This window comes from Rattus norvegicus, chromosome 2, assembly GCF_021556685.1.
Source record: "Rattus norvegicus strain SHRSP/BbbUtx chromosome 2, alternate assembly SHRSP_T2T, whole genome shotgun sequence".
NCBI classification, from domain to species: domain Eukaryota; kingdom Metazoa; phylum Chordata; class Mammalia; order Rodentia; family Muridae; genus Rattus; species Rattus norvegicus.
The window spans coordinates 248,971,070-248,994,427 of record NC_141535.1 but is presented as its reverse complement, the minus strand read 5'-3'; the positions used below and the strand labels follow the sequence as shown (position 1 = coordinate 248,994,427).

Genomic DNA, 23,358 nt, shown 5'->3' with positions numbered 1-23,358 from the left:
AAGACATACATGGTATGCACTCATTGATAAGTGGCTATTAGCCCAAATGCTTGAATTACCCTAGATCCCTAGAACAAACGAAACTCAAGACGGATGATCAAAATGTGAATGCTTCACTCCTTCTTTAAATGAGGAAAAAGAATACCCTTGGCAGGGAAGGGAGAGGCAAAGATTAAAACAGAGACTGAAGGAACACCCATTCAGAGCCTGCCCCACATGTGGCCCATACATATACAGCCACCCAATTAGACAAGATGGATGAAGCAAAGAAGTGCAGACCGACAGGAGCCGGATGTAGATCGCTCCTGAGAGACACAGCCAGAATACAGCAAATATAGAGGCGAATGCCAGCAGCAAACCACTGAACTGAGAATAGGTCCCCTATTGAAGGAATCAGAGAAAGAACTGGAAGAGCTTGAAGGGGCTCGAGACCCCAAAAGTACAACAATGCCAAGCAACCAGAGCTTCCAGGGACTAAGCCACTACCTAAAGACTATACATGGACTGACCCTGGACTCTGACCCCATAGGTAGCAATGAATATCCTAGTAAGAGCACCAGTGGAAGGGGAAGCCCTGGGTCCTGCTAAACTGAACCCCCAGTGAACTAATCTATGGGGGGAGGACGGCAATGGGGGGAGGGTTGGGAGGGGAACACCCATAAGGAAGGGGAGGGGGGAGGGGGATGTTTGCCCGGAAACCGGGAAAGGGAATAACACTCGAAATGTATATAAGAAATACTCAAGTTAATAAAAAAAAAAAGAAAAAAAAATAAAAAATAAAAAAATAAAAATAAAAAAATCTTTAAAAAAAAAAGAAAAAATAGATATTACTTCATTCTAAGAACTGGTTTAACTTCTGTGGTGTTAATAAATCTTACAAGTACCATAGACATCTGCTGGACAAGATCTACAATCATCTAGAAGATTAACCTGAGAATGTACCAGGGAGTTCCTAAATTAGGTTATTTGAGATGAGACACCCACCTTAAGGAGGGCAGCACTACCCCATGGGTAGTGAGCACAAGCATTTATATTTCTCTTCTTTCTGACTGTGGATACAATATAGCCAACCCCAAAACTGCAAGAGACAAACACCACATTAACTTATTCTTGTAAGGTATTTTGTCTCCTAAACAATAAAAGTAATATATAGTCTTCATTATCACAATGTTAGGGATAAGAATACTGGAACGAAATACTCTGTTTTGGGGACTCTGTCTAGAAAAGGACATGTCTGGTATTTAAGTCTAGCTTTCCTGATTTCAAGCTAAGAACCATATTTCGCTGTTGCTGTTGACTCTGGAGAAGTTGACACTTGATCATTCTGTCTCATATACAAATATTGAGTTAATCTCTACAGCAGGGTTGAGCCAGGAGTGTGGTATATAGCAAGGGAACTCTTGTGTGTCTGTAGCTTGGACTTTACAGAAATGTAAGAAATCAATCCTAGCCAGTGGAGCCAGAGAACTGACATGTTTGTTTGAGCTTCACCGAGAGGCCAATCTCACTTCCTTCTGTCTGCTGTGAGGAGCACTGCTGTCAACTTCACACCATGAGGACAGAAGAGGTTCCCAGACACCTCCCCAGGCTCACCACATTGCACCCATTCTCCTTTGAATCTACTCATAAGTAAAAGTCTCTAATGACCATATTGTTCCTTAAGCTCTTTATTTTAGAGTATTTTTATATTTACAAGAGAGTTACTAATGCAATGTTGAAGCTTCTAGACCCTCCACCCACTATCCTCTAACTTTACAATATAACTATGGTACTAATGTTACAATATATCTATGGTAAGTTTATTGAAAGGAAGAGATTGATATCGACACAGTGTCTTAGTATCTACTGACTCCAGATTAGGTTCACACTTCACTTGCTTTTCTATCTTTCTTCTCTTCCAGGGTTTGTTTAGGAGCTTATGATACTCGGGAGAAAAAAAGGATAGTTTTCACTATTGAGTGGTAGTCATTGAAAAAAATGAACAACAGTTGAGAGATGGTTCAGTGGTTAGGAACACCGTCTGCTCTTGCCCAGGACCCAGGTTTAATTCTCAGCACCCACATGGTGGCTCACAAACACATGTAACCGAGGTTGTAGGGCATCGCCTACCTTCTTCTGGCCTCTGTGGGCATAGTACACATGTGGTACACTGAACTACATGCAGACAAAACACCTATACACACAATATAACAATAAAAGAAGAAAGGAAGGAAGGACAGGCCTCGTATATAATTTCTATTGAGGACAAAATTTATTGTGAAGTATAGACATTCTCAGGATCAAAATGGAGTGCTTATGCAAGCTAGCACCAAAAGCATACAGAGCTGAGAGTAATGAAGGGCTGTCATGCATCGCCTGACTGAAACTGTTCTAGATCAACAGAGAACCATCACAATGTTGAATAAAAGGCAGTAGTCCTGTCCAGTGGCTCTCTTCAGCCTTAGCCTGATACCATGCTTCTATAGGATTGCTGTTTCCAGAATGAGGCATCCCCCTTACACTGGTCTTTAAACATTTCTGAGCATCCACAAGAATACAAGCACAAGTAACTGTGATGCGCAGATGTCCGTGTCCCCCATCAGCGTTATCATCAGCATTAGTACTGTAACTTAAGCTGGCAGGCAAAATAGAGGCTCAGAATCCTATACACAGAGGAAATCCCCTGTGGTATCTCTAGGAAGAAAGAGGATAGGGAGAACTCATGAGTCAGCCTTCCTCACTGCCCTGTTTCCTCCTCCGTAGGGTGAAATTGAAGAGGTGAACATCTTCCATTGTGCAACGTGTCAGCTGCTCTCCAGGGACCTCCATGCCTGCAGTAGCTCTGGGTGAACCTGGTCCAGTTGCTCTCCTACAAAGACTGTGTGTATCAGTTTACCTCAGGGACTATAGAGCAGAACGGCTTTGTTGTAGGATGAACATGCCGATATCTAAAGGTCATAATTTGACCTCTGGGCTATTTGTTGTTCTAGTTGAATCACAGAGGCCTAATTAGCTGGTTACGCAGTGTGAAACTGAGGGCTTGCCAAGGCTGCCCTCACTCCCTGTTGGCTTTGTTTCTCAGCACAGAGGGTTACAATAAAGAGTTGTGTTAGGACTTTCTCTGCCATGAAAACCACAGAGAATTAATGGAGGAGGAAAGATTTATGTTGGCTGTAGAGGGTTCAGTCCAGGGTTATATGGGTATTGTTTTAGGCATGAAATGAGAAAATAAATTACTTCCAGGGGAACATATGGGGAAGAAGGACACTAAGCTCATGGTAGGCAGTTATGGAAGTGAGAGGGAGGCAAGGAGGGAGAGGGGGGGATGGGATGGGAGGGGCAGGGATCTAGCACAATGTATATAAGATGTATCTCTTTAGAGCTCACTTAACTTCCTTGAACTTGGTCTACTGCCTAATACAGACCATTAAATTATGAGTGTATCAAAGGAGTAACTCATTGATGGGACCAAGTCGTCTGTACATGAGACTTTAGGGGTAGTTTTATTTCAAAACCACAACAATTTTTGATATCTCTTTCTTCCCCACCTCTCTGATACAAGGTCTCTCTATGGCCTCAGGCTCACAGAGATTCATCTGCTTCCTCCATGCTGAGATCACAACTGTGCACCATGCCCAGTTTGAAATTTATTTCTTTTAAAAGGCATAATAATTACGAAAACTTTGGATCTTTACTATACAGGAAGACTATCTCAAAAACAAAAGAAAGAAGGAAAGAAGAGTAAAAGAAGACACTGTAAAGTTTTGCAAACACCATGTTAACTGTATAATTAAAATTTGCATCTACTCTAGTGACCTGTATGCATAGAAGTGCAGGCAGATAGATGTGTAGGGATTGGTATGCTCAAGACCCTCAAGACCTGGAAGACAAAGTTCTTAGCACAAAGGAGATGTATTTGCCCTAGAGGGACAAAGCAGGGATTAAGAGACAAAGACAGGCTCTCGGTCCCATATTGAACTCGAGTTGGAAGAGGCGAGTCCGGTCTCAAAATGGAGGGCCACGATTCAAAGGAACCAGAGCAGCTGAGGAAGCTGTTTATTGGTGGTCTGAGCTTTGAAACCACAGATGATAGCTTAAGAGAACATTTTGAGAAATGGGGCACACTTACAGACTGTGTGGTAATGAGAGATCCTCAAACAAAACGTTCCAGAGGCTTTGGTTTTGTGACCTACTCTTGTGTCGAAGAGGTGGATGCTGCAGTGTGTGCTCGTCCACACAAGGTTGATGGACGTGTGGTGGAACCAAAGAGAGCTGTTTCTAGAGAGGATTCTGTAAAGCCTGGTGCTCATTTAACAGTGAAGAAGATTTTTGTTGGTGGTATTAAAGAGGATACAGAAGAATATAATCTGAGAGACTACTTTGAAAAGTATGGCAAGATTGAAACCATAGAAGTTATGGAAGATAGTCAGAGTGGGAAAAAGAGAGGATTTGCTTTTGTAACTTTTGATGATCATGACACAGTTGATAAAATTGTTGATCAGAAATACCACATTATTAATGGGCATAATTGTGAAGTGAAAAAGGCCCTTTCTAAACAAGAGATGCAGTCTGCTGGATCACAGAGAGGTCGTGGAGGTGGATCTGGCAACTTTATGGGACGTGGAGGAAACTTTGGTGGTGGCGGAGGAAACTTTGGGTGTGGAGGAAACTTTGGTGGAGGAGGAGGCTATGGTGGTGGAGGTGGTGGCAGCAGAGGCAGTTATGGAGGTGGTGATGGTGGATATCATGGATTTGGAGGTGATGGTGGCAACTATGGTGCTGGTCCTGGTTACAGTAGTAGAGGAGGTTATGGAGGTGGTGGACCAGGATATGGAAACCAAGATGGTGGATATGGTGGTGGAGGAGGAGGATATGATGGTTGCAATGAAGGAGGAAATTTTGGTGGAGGTAACTATGGTGGTGGTGGGAACTATAATGACTTTGGAAATTATAGTGGACAGCAACAATCTAATTATGGACCCATGAAGGGGGGCAGTTTTGGTGGAAGAAGCCAGGCAGTCCCTGTGGTGGTGGTGGCTATGGATCTGGAGCTGGAAGTGGTGGATACGGCAGCAGAAGGTTTTAAAATAAAACAAACAAATGGCTACAGTTCTTAGCAGGAGAGAGAGTGAGGAGCTGTCAGGAAAGCTGCAGGTTACTTTGAGACAGTCGTTCCAAATGCATTAGAGGAACTGTAAAAATCTGCCACAGAAGGAACGATGATCCATAGTCAGAAAAGTTACTGCAGCTTAAACAGGAAGCCCTTCTTGTTCAGGACTGTCATAGCCACAGTTTGCAAAAGTGCAGTTATCGATTAATGCAATGTAGTGTCAATTAGATGTACATTCCTGAGGTCTTTTATCAGGTATATTGCCCTGCAAATTGTGGTAGTGGTACCAGGAATAAAAAATTAAGGAATTTTTAACTTTAAAAAAAAAGAGAGACAAAGACAGGAGATCAGAAGACAAGGGAGAAGGGGAAGGGAACAAGAGAGAGGGGGAAAGGACAATACACTTCCTCTGGGTAGAGAGGAGACAGACAAGGCTCATGGGCAAATAGGTGAGACAAAGGGGGCTTTTGATTGTTGGCTTCAATACTTTGATAGCTGGGCCTTGGTAGTCAACCTAGGGAGGAGGAAGTGACCAAATAAGGGAATAGACCTTGGGGGCTAGCATTAGTAATATGTCTTTAGGAAGACAGAGGTAATGGGGGAGAAAGACAAAGCCTACCAGAGCCATGTTTGCCATGCTCCTGCCACCAAGGGTCTCTAAGGTATACACACACACACACACACACACACACACACACACACACACACACATGCTTGTGCCTGTTCAGTTATTGCTACATGACAATATATTGCTTATTGGTGGCCCACATTACGTGCTAGTAACTCCATAGAATGTATAATACTTAATGATATTTGTGCAACATTCATGATGTTTGTACAATGGAAAATCCAGTAGTGCACCTGAGTGTGTCCAACCAGCCCCCACACCTTGCTCCAGACATTTGTATGTACATGGGCCCTAATTGCATGTGGAGGAGTGTCTAGGGGAGGGACTTGAACATATACGCTACGGAGGTTGGCTCAGGCCATAGGAAGCTGACACTTACGCCCTTTCGTCGGGCAGCTCCACCTGAGTCTGTTTTTTGTGGAGTCCTGGCATGAAGCTCTTGGTGGGACGTTCCCATTTCCAATGGTGGGCTGCGACTTCAGACTGAAGACTGAAACATGACAGCCCAGTGGGGGAAGGGTTTGACCTCTGGACTAAGAGTAAGGCATGTCACGCTGCCAACTCACCTGCTCTGTCCAGCATGTCTGAGCTCTGGGGGCACGTCAACTTTATACTCTGTCGTTGCGGTAAATTAAAAAAGTGGAGAACTGGTTCCCGCATGCTCTCACTTAGTGTGGGCCCATGGGAGCAGCGCGCTCCAGCTGTTTCTCTGCCAGCTGCTTTCACACACTGTCCCCTTGGCAGGTAAAATAAAAGTTCCAGAAACTTGCAATTTAGCAATTAGATTTCTATGTTAAATACTCAATCCACCATACATCCACCCAATAAATTCACTGCCAATTAATAAAGATAGAAATCGCCCACATTGGCAAGATAAAATTGACTCAGACCACCTGGATCGGAATCATCTCCATCTTGATTCTTCTCTCCCTCCTAGACTTTTCCCCATCTACCCTTCCTTCTCATCCAATGATAGGCTTCACCTTATCCTGGACCTGCCTTGCTGCATAATGACATCATCCTACACTCTTACACTCTGTCCTCTGTGCTAGCCAGATTTTCTGATTTTACCTCTGATTTTCTGAGGGAGGAAGAATAGCTTCCTGATGCATCATCAGTATGGAGGTGGGGCTGTTAATCATCCCAGCTTCCCTGGGACCTGGCAAGAGCTACCATAAAAAGGAGTAATTTGAGTTTTATAAGAAAAACATGTCCCATCACTCTGCCCTGTGGTGGCCTTTGAGTCTTTCAGCCCTGCACATTTGCTGGCAGAGCCTGTGGGATATCCCCTTGTCTTGATTTATACTGTTCAGAATTTCCAACACCAACAGCTTTAAGGTTAGGCTATTTCTCTCTCCCCTTTCTTAAACAAACAAAAGTTAGTCCAACTCAGTAATCTTAAAATCCACAAATAACTCACAGTTTCAAAGTAAACCCTAATCCATGAAACTTCAACCAGGATTTGCTTAAAATTATGTGAGTACATTTGAATATTATACAGAACTCAGAAAGATATGTACAAATTTGTTTGAGAACTATAGTTTCCTCCAGGCTGGGGCTTGCCAAGAGAGTCCTGGGCTGGTGAGAGCACTTCTTCCTCTTTGTCTTGACCTAGCCTTCAATTCCTTCCTAACCTTAGGCAGGCGTTTTGGATGAGAACATTAGTTCTGAGGAGCTGTGATGTGTTCATTAGACTGGAGTAGAACAGATAGCATTGTACAACCGGAGCCTGCATCTAAAGTAAATCAGACCCGACGGGCTCCTTGTTTTAATTGTTGTACCTGTGTTCAGTTTCTGAAGTCACCTGGTGGCAGGCCCAGGGTTCCTCCTTCCTTACTGCTATGTCCTCACCTCCCTTAGATAACCATGAGGGAGAAAGCAGAATATTTCTTTTTAAAGAAAGCATTTAACTGGAGCTGGCTTGCAGTTTCAAAGGTTTAGTCCATTCATCATGATGGGAAGCATGATAGCACTCAGATAGACATGGTGTTGGAGAGGAAGCTGAGAGTTCTACATCTGGATCTATAGCCAGTATGAAGAGGGAAAGCCACTGGGCCTGGCTTGGGCTCTTTGAAACCTCAAAGCCCACCCACCCACAGTGGCACACGGGAAAGCAGAATATTGAATGGGGACAGGTGCCAGGGGTCCATTTATAATCTATTAGCACAGGAAATTTTAACCAGGATCCATAATCTTCTAAGTGAAGCAAAATGAACATTAGGACCCATTCCCTACAAAACAAATCATGCTAGATTTGAGTAAAAACCTACACAAAGATTCTAGGAATAAGGGAAACATCAGCTCAATTGAATCCTTTGCCACTCACAACTTGATACACTAAAGAACCTTAAAGGACAGGCTCATTTTAATGGTAAAATTACTTGTCGATGGCCCAGGGTCGAGGCGCTTTTGGGCAGGCCTAATACCCTGAGTTTGATACCCAGATCTCACAAGTTGTCAGGTGAGAGCTCTCAGGAGAGAGTTGTCTTCTGACCTTTACTCCCTTGCCACCACATGCAAGGACCTGAATGCACACACAAACACACTGAATACAGAAATAGCTTTAAATTGGCTCTTTTCTGTTTTATCTCAGAATGTCCTCCAGCATCACCTACTTATGGATGGAGAACACATTGTCCAATGTTTACAAACCTTTTAACGTGCTCTGCAAGGTTACTGAGTCTGACCAGGTGTCCTTGAAAGATCCTGTAACATTAACCATCCAGTGCAGTTCTTTCTCTGGCACATGCATGTCGTAAGGGTCAGGTGGTACCAGCATCACATCGATTAGTCCATTAAGTACATGCACCAGACTTGAGCGGTCGTTATAAACAAGGGATAGAACAGGTCCAGAGAGGGAAGAGGGTAAGAACACAGGCAAAGCAGGAAAAGCTCTGGCTGAGCTTTAATACACACAATATTAAATACACAGACCATGCCTGATAGAGAGGTTTCTCCAAAGCCGGGTCATGCAGCTCTTTGGTATGTCAAGGCTTCAGAAGTGGAGGGGTTGCATTAAGAAACGGTAATGGTGGTTATGGAATGAGGGGTGGTTAGAGATGCGAGTTTGGGAAAATGTAACATCTCATGCAGTATGCTACTTGATTCTCAGGCTATAAGGTCTGAGCTGCAGGGGGAGAGAAAGTTATTAAGCTAGGCATGAATCTAGAGATAGAGGAAAGAGAGACAGAGGAAGAGGCCAAGGTGAGGGGAGGGAAATAATTGGGCCACTAGAGATAGAGACACAGTAGACTAGAGAGTAGGGAGAGTTAGAGAAAGAGAGAAGATTCATGCAAAGATAGATGAGGGAGGAAGAAGAAACCCAGGCAGACGGACAGGAACCAGCACAGGGTGGATTTGGCTTTTCAATCCTGCTCATTTTTGTGAAATGGAAATTACTTTCCTAATCAACGGAGGATTGAAGAAGCCTATCATAATTTCTACAAATTATGGGATATCTTTATTGCTGTTAAAAATCAACACAGCGTTTAGATGAAACTTCAAGAAGAAAAGGCAGCAAATTATAAGTACAATTCAAGTGCTGTGGACTTAAAACGTCAGTAAATGAACAAACAGTCACATACTGTCCTGGTTTTCCCCATTGTTAGCTTGATGCAGGTTAGAGTTATATGGGAAGAACCTCAAATGAGAAAACGCCTCTAGAAGGTTGCTCATAAGGAAGTCTGCAGAATATTTTCTTGATTAATTATTGTGTGTGAATGGATCCAGCTTCCTGCAGAGTAACTTTAATTTTTATTTCTTCCTAATTTTAATGATAGTTCTTAAATTCTTTAACCTCCCTTGTAACTCACCACCCACCAGTGGAAAAGAAAGGAAATGTGGGTGGGGAAGTGAAGTTTAGAAAGGCTCTTTGGAGCAACTCCCATCTGAGCTGTCTGGTAGTCGGCAGTTCAGTTCACAGGTTGGCAGGCAGTGGCAGCTCAATTCACTGACAAACACTTCACAGATACACCAGCAGTCTAGTTTGGTAGAGTAGGGATAGCAACACTGGTGGAGTAACCCAGCAGAGACAGCCAGGCCTCAGCCTCAACTCCAATCAGGAGGGACCAGCAGGAACGCCAAGAGAAGTTCTCAGCTGTGCCTCTCAGGGAAGTGAAGACCAGGGAAGACTCAAGACCCACAAACCTTGCACAGCTAGCTGTACCAGCAAGTCAAGCTCTGTCTCTGATACTCCACTGAGTCCTATTTATACCCTCCAAACATCATGTGTCCTCCATGTACCATGCTTCAGCACAAGTCGTGCCTCACCATGTGCGTCCAATCAGCCCAATCCGCGGAGCCCGGAAAAAATGGAGCTCAAATACGAAATGTAACGCAAGCCAGTACATGTGTGTCAGTAGCCAAGACTCCTTCATCAGGTGTTCAGGTGTCCTTTCACAAGCTTGCTCTAGCAGAACATCCTCTCTCCTGTGTCTGCTTCAGTGAAACATCCCTGAGTCTGCCTTAGTCTTTTACCTGCTTCCACTTCAGGAAAACACTCCATGTGTTTGCCCCAGCAAAACACCATCCAACACAACTGACTCTTTTTTTTTTTTTTTCAATTGTTTAATTTCAGATGTTTATTTCTTTTTTTTTTCTTTCTTTTTTTTTTATTAACTTGAGTATTTCTTATATACATTTCGAGTGTTATTCCCTTTCCCGGTTTCCGGGCAAACATCCCCCTCCCCCCTCCCCTTCCTTATGGGTGTTCCCCTCCCAACCCTCCCCCCATTGCCGCCCTCCCCCCATAGACTAGTTCACTGGGGGTTCAGTTTTAGCAGGACCCAGGGCAGTGGTCCTGAGGGTATAAGGAGCAGGCTGAACAAGCAATGGGGAACAAGGCAGTAAGCAACACTCCTCTGTGGCCTCTGCAACGGCTCCTGTTTACAGGTTCCTGCCTAGAATTCTTGTCCTGGCTTGCCTCAGTGATGGAGTGGAGTGTGTTCCGAGCGACACAGATGAATCAAACCCATTTCTCCTCACATTACTTTTGGTTGTGCTGTTCTATCACAACACAGAAAACCGACTAATATGCATATACGTGTAGGGAAAGTAGAAAGCTGGCAGGCCAACAACTACGGAGGAGGGAAGGAGAGGCGGGGGTGGGGGGTGGGGTGGTTTTCTTTTTTCTTTTCCTTCAGGTAGAGTAGAAGAACTTCAATCAATGTGGTCTTGACAACAAAGTAAGTTTTTTTATTCCTCACAAGTTCGTCCTGAAAAATAAGACAAGCAGAACAGTGATTAAGACATCGACTGAAGTCACATAAAAAAACAAACAAACAAACAAACAAACAAAACAAAATCAGAAAGAACTCTTTACATGTTTAAGATTATGGTCATGGTGTTTAACTACCTAGAACAGAAGAATAAAGTTAAACTGAATTATAGAATGTGGAGAAATGAATGGCAGTATCTATGGAACTCATAAGCCCAGGAGACAAAAATATTACAATAGATATGCATTGTTACTCTAGGTGGGAACCACAGAGATATTTCTGAGAAGGCCCAGAAGAGAGAGTCCTCTACAGATGCAGAGATGTGGAAAAGCCTGCATGCAGATCTGAAAAGAGCAAATATTGTAAACAAGCTTCAACTTACAAGTTGATGGCAATACAGTTAAACCACAAGCTAATTCTCATTTAATATTAAATTATCATTAAAAAATAGTAAATAAGAAAGTGTAAGATATGTATCATTCTATAGGTAATCTAGCCAGACCTCTGTAGACAATGGACATGGGGAACAGGACCCTTGTTTAATTTTCCTTTCTGAAGCATCTTGGTTAAGTGTAGAAGTTCTCTCAAGGGTGGGAAGTGAATCTAACAGTGTTTTGTGGCCTTGGTTAGTTTTTCCATTCATCAAGAGAAAAAGAAGTAAGTCTGAAATCCACAGAAACGGTGGATTCACTCCTAAAATTTCTATTTCAGTTGCTTATTTTCATACTTGAGCTAGTGGGAAAATGTTTGCTTTCCTGGACTTCAATAGCACATAGCACATAAAATAGGTGCTGTACAACACACACTCTTGGTGCCTTGAGGAAGATCCTATCTGCTATGTTGTTAAAAATCTGTTCAAACTCATCAAGTCAATGGTCAAGAAGAGCTGCGTTTATCTATCTATCTATCTATCTATCTATCTATCTATCTATCTATCTATCTATCTATCTATCCATCCATCCATCCACCCACCCACCCACCCACCCACCCATCTATCTATCTATCTATCTATCTATCTATCTATCTATCTATCTATCTATCTATCTATCTGTTTGTTTTTACACTCCAGATTTTATTCCCCTTCCGGTCCACCCCACTCCGAGAGTTCCACATCCCAGTCCCACATTTCCCCCACCCCCATCCCCCCACCTCCCGTTTCCACATGGATGTCCCCACCCCACCCACCCCACTAGACCTCCAAACTTCCTGGGGCCTCCCATGGAAGAGGGTTAGGTGCATCTTCTCTGACTGAGCTCAGACCCGGGAATCCTCTGCTGTATATGTGTTGGAGGCCTCATCTCAGCTGCTGTATGCTGCCTGGTTGGTGGTTCAGTGTCTGAGAAATCTCAGGGGTCCAGGTTAATTGAGACTGCTGGTCCCCCTACAGGGTTGCCCTCCTCCTTAGCTTCCTCCAGCTTTTCCCTAATTCAACCAGAGGGGTCAGCAGCTTCTGTTCATTGGTTGGGTATACATATCTGCATCTGACTCTTTCAGCTGCTTGTTGGGTCTTTTGGAGGGCAGTCCTGGTAAGTCCCTTTTTGTGAGCACACCATAGGCTCGGTAGTGGTGCCAGGTCTTGGGGTGGATGCCACTTGAGCTGGATGCCACTTTGGGCCTGTCGCTGGATCTTCTTTTCCTCAGGTTCCTCTCCATTTTCATCCCTGCATTTCTTTCAGAGAGGAAGAATTATGGGTCAGAGGTTTGGCTGTGGGACAGCAAACCCATTCCTCACTTGATGCCTTGTCTTTTTGCCGGAGGTGGGTTCAATAAGTTCTCTCTCCCCGTGTAGGGCCTTTTGTCTACGGTTCTCCCCTTTGAGTCCTGAGAGTCTCTCACTTCCCAGGTCTCTGGTACTTTCTAGAGGGTCTTTCCAACCTCCTTCCTTCTGAGGTTGCCTGTTTCCATTCTTTCTGCTGGCCCTCAGAGCTTCAGTCCTTTTCCCCACCCAATAACTGATCATGTTCCCCTTTCCCCCAACCACTACCCATCCCTCCCTGCTTCCCTCCTGACTTGTGGTTACTTTCTTCTTCCTCCCAAGTGGGATCCTCACTTGGGCCCTTCAGCTTCTTGAACTTTTTGAGTTCTGTGGACTGTATCTTGGGTATTCTGTACTTTTTTTGTTGTTTGTTTGTTTGTTTGTTTGTTTGTTTTGGCTAATGCCCACTTGTTTGTGAAAATATACCATGCATGTCCTTTTACCTCTAGTTCCATCTATTTGCCTGTAGAACTCAGAATGTCCTTGTTCTTAATAGCTGAGTAGTATTCCATTGTGTAAATGATCCACATTTTCTGTATCCATTCTTCTGTCATGGGACATCTGGGTTGTTTCTAGCTTCTGGCTATCACAAATAAGGCTGCTATGAACATAGTAGAACATGTGTCCCTGTGGCATGGTGGGGCATTTTTTGGTTATATTCCCAAGAGTGGTATTTCTGGATCTTTAGGTAGGTCTATTTCCAATTTTCTGAGGAACCTTCAAATTGATTTCCAGAGTGGTTGTACCAGTTTGCAATCCCACCAGCAATGGAGGAGTGTTCCTCTTTCTCCACATGCTTGCCAACATGTGTTGTCACCTGAGATTTTGATCTTAGCCATTCTGACTGGTGTGAGGTGGAATCTCAGGTTTTGATTTGCATTTCTATGATCACCAAGGACTTTGATTGTTTCTTCAGGTGCTTCTCAGCCATTGGAGATTCCTCTATTTCCAATTCTCTGTTCTGGCTTTGAACTCTGGCATTAGTTTTAGCTACCCAGTTCAGAGTGTTACCAGAGGAGTGAGGTCAAACACCATGCCCTGGTAGGTCTAAAATGCTAGGCTCAGCTGCCTCCTCAATACATCAATTCAAGAGACAACTAATAGTGAAAAGCTGGGAAAAGAGATTAATTCAATGGTCTCATTCAGAAGAGAAACTGGAAAAGAAATCTAGTAACCACACCTTCCCAAGTGCATCATGGGAAGGGCCCCATCATGAGGTCTGTATTTAAATAGAGGGTAAGAAGTGTGCATAACTTAACAGTTGGGGCAAAGACGTAGCTCCTTCTGTCTTTGTCTCTGTTCTCATGTCTCTTCTGCAAAGTGTTCTGACAAGTTATCAGAATTGTGTGACATCTCTTTCTGGTAGGCAAGTACCCCCTCTGGCTGACACCAGGCTCCCAGCATGAGATTTCTGGGGAAATACCAATTTCCGAGGTTCATCATCTTAATAGTCTTAATAGCCAAAAGAAGAGGCACCAGGAGTCCCTTCCTCTTGCCTGGAAGGTTGTAATTGTTTCCATCTCTGTGAAATGATCAGTGGAAGCAAACCACAGTGGACCTTCAGTGCCTGAACATCACAGCTGCTCTTTCCCTTTCGATGAGGATGGTTTTCGTTCATTTCATTGTATATCACCCTCAGGAAGAACATAGAGAGAGGGAAAAAACACAAAATGAAATCCAGTCCCTAAGGTAACCAGTACTTCTAATTGATATAGTATCATGTTGTACTCTGAAAACTTATCACTGTGGTTTCAATTCTTCTGCTATTAGTAAAGACTTGAACCTTAATCAATGCCCAGCACAGTGAAAGCTGTGAAGGGTCTCTGTACAACAGAGCTGTGGAGTTGAGAATGTTTGCCAGAGACTTGGGAAAACTTAGGTAAGCTGTTCTAAGCTGGTATCTCTTATGCTCATAGGTAATTAGAGGCAAAAGAATATGTTATGTGAGATAGTTGTGACAATTAGGACTACATTACTGCCAGATAGGTTGGTATTCTGTACCTAATTGGATCCAAGTGGCCAGACCCTGGCAACTACGGTTGCTCAAGTGTCAAGCAGGGTGGTACCTGTTTCAGCTACCCAATACAGCTCTTTGCAGAACAAAACAGCAACAGAATTACTCCAAACTCTTGCAGGAAGAATTAATGTTCACTGAAGTTCTAGTGAAGTTTTGAAATCACTGGATTATTTGTTTTTCTCACGTGAATGCTTTTGCGTAAGTCGAAACTTTGATAACTATCAACTGGATAGCAAACACAGAGAGGTGTTACACACAGCAGATGTTGAGACTTTGTATTTTCAGCTTTTTCTACTTACTCACGTGATGGGAACAAGAACCTGCTGCCTTCCAGTAGCCCTGAGAGCAGAGAGGGCTGACTCTGCAGGCCTTGGCCGAGAGAGAGAGAGAGAGAGAGAGAGAGAGAGAGAGAGAGAGAGAGAGAGAGAGAGAACGAAACAGAGACAGAGACACACAGAGAGAGACAGAGGCAGAGAGACAGAGAGAAACAGAGACAGAGACACAGAGATAGGGACAGAGAGAGAGTGAGACAGAGAGATCTGTAAGACAGACCCACCCTCACACTGAACTTCAACCTTGGCTCCTGACATTCATAGATCGCCAGTCAGAAAGTGAATGGTGAGCCAAGTGAACTATGCAATGTCACCCTTCTAAACTAGGCAGCATGACCATAAATTTGGTCAGCTTTTTAAATGAGAGCTGGAGGAATTATCTACGTATTTCCACATTCCATTCCATGTCCTGGAGGACATGGCTTGTCACTTGCTGTTAGTTTTCTGCAATTTCTTTTTGATGGCTTCTTCACCTATGTGTCTTACAATTCCTTGGCTTTGTTTTCATCAGTGTTGTGAAGTTTCATATCTCTTGCAAGTTGTAAAATTTTAATTGACACAGTGTTTCGTTGGAACTGGAGGCCCATTCAATAAAAGCTATTTCCTCCTGGTGGAAAGAAATCTACCTCTGAGTGGAGACAGTGGTGTTCCATAAAGATTAATCCCATTGGGCAGGTCAGTCACCTGACCAAGGATAGGAGGAACAATTATCCCTTTAGATAAATGTCCCAGTGAAGGCTTCTATTGCTGTGATGAAACTCCATGACCAAAAGCAAGTTGGGGTTAAGGTTAGGGTTCGATTTACACATCCATGTTGCAATCCATCACTGAAGGAAGTCAATACAAGAACACGAACAGGACAAAAACCTGGAGGTAGAAGATTTTCTCATCATGGCTTCCTTAGCCTTCTTTCTTTTAGATCCCAGAACCAATTGCCCTGGCATGGCACCACCCACAAAGGCTGGGCCCTTCCCCATCAATCACTAATTAAGAAAATGTCCTACAGCCAGATGTTCTGTGGGTGTTTTCTTCATTGTAGGACCCTCCTTTCTGATAACTTAAGCTCGTGTCAAGTTGACATAAAACTGGCCAGAACAGAAATTTTGCCCCTGCAAGTCATTCCAGAGCCTTCCTCGGATTCTGTTAGGTCTGTCCCCCTTTCCAACTCAAAAAAGGATGATTAACCCTTTAAAAATTACATATTTTTCTATTTTTCAGATTAAGATGTAATTACATTATTCCCCTTCCTCTAACTGCTTCCCTTAACGCCTTTTTCTTTTTTCTTTAATTGTTGATATATGTATATATCACATAAATTCCTAAATATATAAAATATAACCTGCTTAGTTTATATAACTTTACTCGTGTATATGTGATTTCATGGCTGACCACTTGGAATTAGATAACCAGTTGGTTATATTTTTCTGGGAGACCATTTCTCCTGCTCTCAACATTCCTTAGTTGGTTGTGGCTCTTTGTGTAGGGTTGAGGCCCTGTGAGCTTTCTCCAGTTCACATGAGCATGTCTGTTATCTGTTGTGTCTGCCTTGCTCAGGTCCTGTTTAGGCAGCCATGTTGATGATCCTATATACATAGCTGTAGCTTCTAGGAGATGTAATCTCACAGCACACCTCCTGCTCCTCTGACTCTTACAGTCTGTAAGCTCTCTTCTGCTACAGTTCCTGAGCCTCTTTTGTTGTCTTTTGTGCCTTTGTTTAAGACACTGGCCAGATGTTTTATCTGGTGCTCTGGGTTACTCCACTCTTTCTCTAAAGCTCCCTCCCTCCCTCCAAGCCATTCAAGTCAATTGTTTGCCGTCTGCTGCTGTGGATGTCCAGGCCTAACTCAGAAACCGAGGTTTTCTCTCCTTCTCTCCATCCTCCTTCTCCAGGCAGCTGCTGAGATTTACGGTCCCCTTGCTCTGTTTTGTTTTGTTTCTTTTATTCTTATTCTGAAATCTCAAGCCGAAGATGCAAAATTTAAAATGAAAGTAATATCGAAACATTCCACTTGAACTCTCTATAGAAGATGTAAAACAAGTTTGAAGCCTGGATCCCTTGGGGAGTCGTTTTTATAAAGATTCACTCTTCCCTTGTATAATTTTAAAGCCAATCTAACCACAAAGGTCACTTACTACATCCAGGGGTGGTAGCTTCCCCTGCTTGTCATGGATTTACTTGCTAATGGAAGTTTTTTTTTTTCTCTCTCACAGCTGGAATACTTTCCCTCATCCATCTTTGCTCAGTGTGTGATCTGGTTCAGCTCAAGACAGTAACTTCAGAATACTGATAGCACTGCATAAGGGAAGTGTTACACCATCTGCAGATGAGGAAGCTCAGCCGATTGTCTCCATGTGCCCCAGGGTCACACACCGGCTCACACAGAACCTCACCTTGCTCTCGTGATAGAATTCAAGTGAGGCAGAGAATTCGACCGCCAAAAATAGAACCAAAACAAAATCCAAAGCACGGGTTCCACCCTAGCCAGCTGCCTTCGAGAACCACAGGTCCTCGCAAATTGTTTTAGGCTAATGGGGGCTGTGTTTACAGCTGAGTGGCAAGATCTACTACTGAGTTGTGAAATCATCTTGGTGGATAGCAACACACTTGTTTTGAAAATAGCTTGGGAAAGACTAGAATAAAGGACGATAAAAAAAAGTTGAAGCACCTCATACCTAGAACAAATGAACATTGGGATCATCACGCATAGCCAGGACAGAGATGAGAGGTCTTTGTGGTAACAGTAACAGCCCCAGTCAATGGTGAGCAAATGAGTGAGTGAGTGTGTGTGTGTGTGTGTGTGTGTGTGTGTGTGTGTGAAGAAGCTCACAATTGCTGTGTGTGCTCAGCACACAGAGAGGTGACATAAGAGGTGAAGCTGGACCCTGACCAGGAGTTGTACTGAGTTATGAGTAACAACATTCTTCTGCAGACAGTGAACCACAATAGGCTCTTGCTCTCAGAGGTGTCATGACAGGACAGGACATCTGAGAGTTGTGCAGAAGGCTCATCCCAGCAGTAAGCAGACAGCAGTTGCAGCGGACAAGGAACAAGGCCTGTGTACACCTGCTTTCTTCTGCTCCAGGACTTAGCACATGTGGCGCATGCTGCCTACGTCTCTCATAGCTTCTGTGACAGTGCTCTGGCCCTGAGCTTCTCATTTCCCATATATCAGCAAAATTTCTTGACACCCCCCCCAAGGTCCCTAAATTGAGTATCATGCTCATGACAATATAATTAATGTGCTTTTAGTCAATGTTTGCGTCCTGCAGAAGGAATGTGTGCTGTTCGTGGGAGCATCTCACAGTTCAGCCTGTCTCACACCCTGCTGTTTAATATGTGAAGGGTTAGTGACACCACGGAAGGAGAACTTCAGCACAAAGGATCTTAGAAAGGGAAGCCAGAGGGACTCGGGGTTTTTCCAAGCAAAGAGCAACAAAATAAATATCAAACCATTCTTCCTTTAAATACACATTATTCCACATGTGCTCTGGGGCCAGGGACTGTTCTGGACCTGGGAAACTGACACACCTAAGACATGGTGTCCTAACAGGACATGGCTGGCAACTGGAGTAATTTTTAGAGATAACATTTCCTCCTGCTCACAGCACTTTATATACATTACTTTATATACATTACTCTGATAACTTTATGAGGCAGTCAGGAGCTGTTATTGCTGTTCTATAAGTAATAAAACTTAAGCTACACAGAGTAAGTACCTTGCTTGAGCACCACTGTATGTGACAGAGCTGGGGTTTGGTCTTTAATGCATCGCATCGGATCCTGCCTGAGACTGGGACACAGGTAGGAAACAAACCCCCAAGAAATAACACAGTTCAGCTGTGCACGCACCACCTACAACTGACACAGAGATGACTGTCTGTCCACAGGGGCAAGTCCTAGTAGGAGTCCAGAGGAGATGATCAGGGAAGGAGCCTCAGGAGAGCCATGTATAATGGAACACTAAAGGAGATACTGTGCATTGCCTTATGCGAAGAGCGCTGATGGGCATCCCAGGGGTCAGGCTCTCAAGGCAGGAGAATAAACTGTACTCTGGGAATGTGGTAATGCAATAGGTTTGGGGTCTCTGGAGAATACTTGAAGTCAGAGAGTTAGAGGATATACAGGAAGCTCCCGGACAGATCATCAGCAGACAGTTGTCTGCCATTTTATGGGTTCAAGTCTTGAGCCTGAAGGTTAGAGAGACATGATGCACCATAAGTAAGAGGGAGCTGAGACAGCATCCAAGATTAGATCTCTGTTTAGTACCAAGGACAGAATGGACAGGGATGGGCAAAGGAGAGAAGGGAGAGGAGAAATCTGAAGCCAGCTGCTATCACCAGGAGAGCATGAGGCAGTAATTGTGGGCACTGAAGCCAAGGACTTAATAACACTGTAATTCGGAGAAGGTGCTGGGTATAGGATGAAGTAGGAGTCAAGTTTAGGATATTTTCAAGCTTCTTGACTTAAAAACAGGGCCACTAGATGGGTAAACTTTGGTTCGAGCATACTTTATGAAGGATATGCTAATTTTTTTGGTATAAAGTCATATGCTTCATTATGTGGGGTGCCTAGTAAAAGCTTGAACCACACAAACGCTAGAGAAAGCCACGGATGTGAAAGAAGTCACCAGCAAGAGGAGAAAACCAAGGTCCCACTGAAGGGCTGAGCACACACAGGGCTTTGGGGTGACAGTGTAGCTATCAAATCAGGCAGTGGGGGCACAGCTCTTCGTAGCTTTCTGCCTGAACCTGTCTTAATATAAGCCTCTCGAAGGAACCAGGCCCATATTGCTTACTGCAGGTTTGAGCTATACAAGAAGCTCACCAGGCGTTCCCTGGCCTAAATACCTTGGGAAGTGGTTCGGATTGTGTAGATTCCCTCAGAAAAAGCCACTGAAGACCTATTGATTCTATTCCAACTGCTGATGCTTCTTGCTTAGCCCATTTACTCCGGGAGGTCTTTTCTGTCATCAACTCTGCGCCAAATCGGCACCAGCCCTCCTCCCAGAATAAATTAACCACGATTGTATGCAAGCTCTTGCTGCATAAACCACACAAATGACATGTTCACATCAGTGTCTCACGGGAGGAGGAAACTGCGCAATTCCAGAAAAGATCTTGCTGATCTGTGAATGAGGGCTCAGCTATCCCAGAAAACCCGGGTTTGGAATTAAGGGCTGAGGGATTGGAAGGCTTGTGTTGACACATAGGCCACTAGAGGGCGCTGGGAGCCCAGTCAGTCTGGAAGCTGTTATAGCAAGAACACAAGGTTAAAGATGTTTGAGATTAAAGCCGAACGTGACCCCGAACCTCCATATTTCCTTCAGACAGAAGACAAAGTGGGTGTTTTTATTTCCGGCTTAACTTCTTGGTTGTGAATGCATTGCTGGATTTCAAATGACCATCTGCCCCATCTCTAACTTGCAGTATATGCTCACCTCCTCAGAGACTGGTCCACAAGCAACCTTGACTGAGGTGGTTTAGAAAGGCTCTCTGCAGTCACCCCACCCACCTTTGTCAAGGCACGGTGACCACTAAGTTGGTCATATGCATTCGTTTTTGTTTTTGTTTTTTTTTCTCTCCATAAGAGACACCTTTCCTGAGACCAGCTCTAAGGATTGTAGGGACGAGTCAATTCTGTGGTGGAGTGCTCATTGTGGTTTCGAGTACTTTTTAAGTCTGTGTCTTTTTAAGTTCACGGTTCCAGACCGACAAAATGTGAGATACGTGTACATTCTTAGTAAATAACTGACTTAATGTTTCTGTGCCCATTCAGTCAGCCCACCTAGGAAAGATACAGAGAATTCTGAATACTCTATTTCAAATAGGATGCAACATGGCGGTGGGGGCAGGAGGGGTGTCCATCCAATAGATTGAGTCAATGGTAAAAATTCATGCAGGAACTGCCACCGATAGAAAATAGAAGGGACCACAGAAATGGTGAGATTTTGAGCCATAGCTGTTCTCTAGTAATGCAGGAAAGTAGACATCCTAGTGGCTATCTGAGAGATACCTTCTAGGTCAGATTGAGGGTCTCTGGTGGCCACAGAGAGAGTTTAAATGCAAATGTCTACCTGAGCCTGGCAGAGATGGGAGAGAGATAGGAAGGCAAAAGGTCAGATTACCAAGGTCTTGATATGGCTCTGCACCTGGAGCCACATGACTAGAAACAGCTTCTCCATTAAATCACCAGGCGGTGTCACTGATTTCTAATGTGCTGTTTCAGCGTATCAAATATCCTGGTGCATTCTCCCCTCTCCCACATTCTGTTAGAGAAGTGTTCACGTCTTGTGAATGTCCTCCAGGTCACCAGCCTGTTTGTCAATAGTTTCAGTCACTGGGGGATTGCAAGTTCTCTTTAGCCTGAAGTGCAGTCATGTTTAAGGCAAGGAGGGGAAAGAAGAGGAGAAAGGCGACATTATAATCCTATTGATCTGTTAGGGGCCTGGATGGTTTCTCCACTCCTCTTGACCATGGGCACGCACAGTAGGATGCAGTTGGTGATTGTGCTCTCAGGGATTTCTTTCTGCAAAGGCTGGTGATTTTTTTTTGTTTGTTTTTTGGAGAATTATCAATGCCTTATTATTTTGCTGATAGTGCACATGACAGACAGTATTTCCAATTCTGCAACTGTTACCCAAATATTTTGTGTCAGAATTTTGTCACACTTCTAATAAACTCGTTTTCAAACTGAGTAAAATTTATGATAATTACTGACTGCTTACTGTGTTCTGGGGACTAAACTGTGCCCATGCAATCTTTACTTCTAACAATTCTGGTAGATTAAATTCCACTTCCATCTATGTCATAACACACACACACACACACACACACACACACACGCACGCACGCACGCACGCACGCACGCACGCACGCACGCACGCACATGAAGCTAACTGAGGTGTTTTTGTGTCTGGTGTTATAGCTATACTCCAGACAGTGTAGTACTCTTTTCTGATCACATCTATGAGGAAGAAAACACAAAATGAACTTCGGTTTATAAGTTAGCAGTGGCTCTCTGATCCACTTCACGCAGATTTAACTGTGGCTGCTCTGGGGACATGGGGCTGCTGTGCTGAGCTCCCAGAACTGCTCATATCACCTGAGATTCAGTGATTGGTGCTGACCCACAAGGTGCCACTGTGGGCCTGAATGTTGCCTATGGTATAATCTTTTCAACCTGCACTCCTACTCCTCACACAGGCATGGCTGGGCTCTCTGGGACCTGCAGCACCATGCTGTCTTCTCCTGGTACACACCAGAGACCCACACCATGCCAACATGAAGTGCTAATTTCGCTGAATGGATTCGATTCCCTTTCTGTCCTGGGAGCCACAGCTCCAATTCCATCGTGCATGGTGTCCCCAAGTGACTCTCTTTGCCCCGCAGTCTGGTCAATCACAGCAATAGTTTTGCATTCTTATTTCTACCTGATCGATCGATGCACAAGTCTCAACTCTCTTTTGCTTTTGTGCTCTGCAAAAATGAACGGATCCCCCACAGACCTTTCTGTGTTTCACTGATGTGTAAGAGTGTGTACCCACAAATAAAGAGTAATGACACCAATGATCTTGTCTTCACCCTGCAAATTTAGTTTATAAACAAATTGCCAGGGTAGCTGTATTTCTTCTAACTTCCTGATTTATTTTTGTGTTGTGAGTGCTGAAGGTCTGCACTTCTCCCTCCACAGGCCGTCTAAAGTCATTTCATTCCCATATGTATCATGCACTGAGGTTCTTGAGAATAAGTTTCTAGACTGAATTTATAAACCAGAGATTTAAAATTAAAATTCTGCACAGTACATGCTAGAGATAGGAGAAATGTACCTCACTGCCATCTAACTCCCTTAAACTTTAATGTTTTTAACTTTTATTTTGAGATTACAAATTGTTCTCATAAAGAAAGACATTGGTACTATTAGAGGGCCAACAGTCAGTCCAGGAAGTCAAGATAAGGCCACGGGCTGCTCAGAGCCCTGTGGGGTCCTCACACAGGCCTTCTCCTAGGCAGCTCCCTAGCTGTGTTTCCCAGCTCTTTAGAGCTGGAGAGAATTGAATTTGCTTCCACTTAGGTTCCAGTAGGTTGCCATGCTCCCTGCAGGTCCTCAATAAATACTGATTAAATTGGATACTGCCCAGTTATCTTTCCCTCCTTCTTCCTCAGACCAGCCAGTCCCTGATTCTCTGTTCTTGTAGTCCTCTTTCCATTTCTCTCATCTCTGTCTCTGCCTCTGTCTCTCTCTGTCTCTGTCTCTGTCTCTCTGTCTCTGTCTCTGTCTCTCTCTGTCTCTCTCTGTCTCTCTCTCTCTCTCTCACACACA

General features: G+C 43.9%; 1 protein-coding gene and 1 pseudogene across 1 annotated transcript in view; one reads left to right on the top strand and one right to left on the bottom strand.

The window, feature by feature from the left end:
* The first annotated feature begins 3,937 nt into the window (after positions 1 to 3,937).
* On the top strand, positions 3,938 to 5,065 carry Hnrnpa1-ps38 (heterogeneous nuclear ribonucleoprotein A1, pseudogene 38; annotated as a pseudogene).
* A 5,267-nt stretch (positions 5,066 to 10,332) lies between these two features.
* Positions 10,333 to 23,358, bottom strand: part of Ptger3 (prostaglandin E receptor 3) — a 151,715-nt gene continuing 138,689 nt past the window's right edge. The window contains exon 3 of the mRNA XM_087616298.1: positions 10,333 to 10,930. Coding sequence (XP_087472424.1) covers positions 10,793 to 10,930 — 138 coding nt within the window. The 3' untranslated portion in view covers positions 10,333 to 10,792. The remainder of the gene's footprint in view (positions 10,931 to 23,358) is intronic.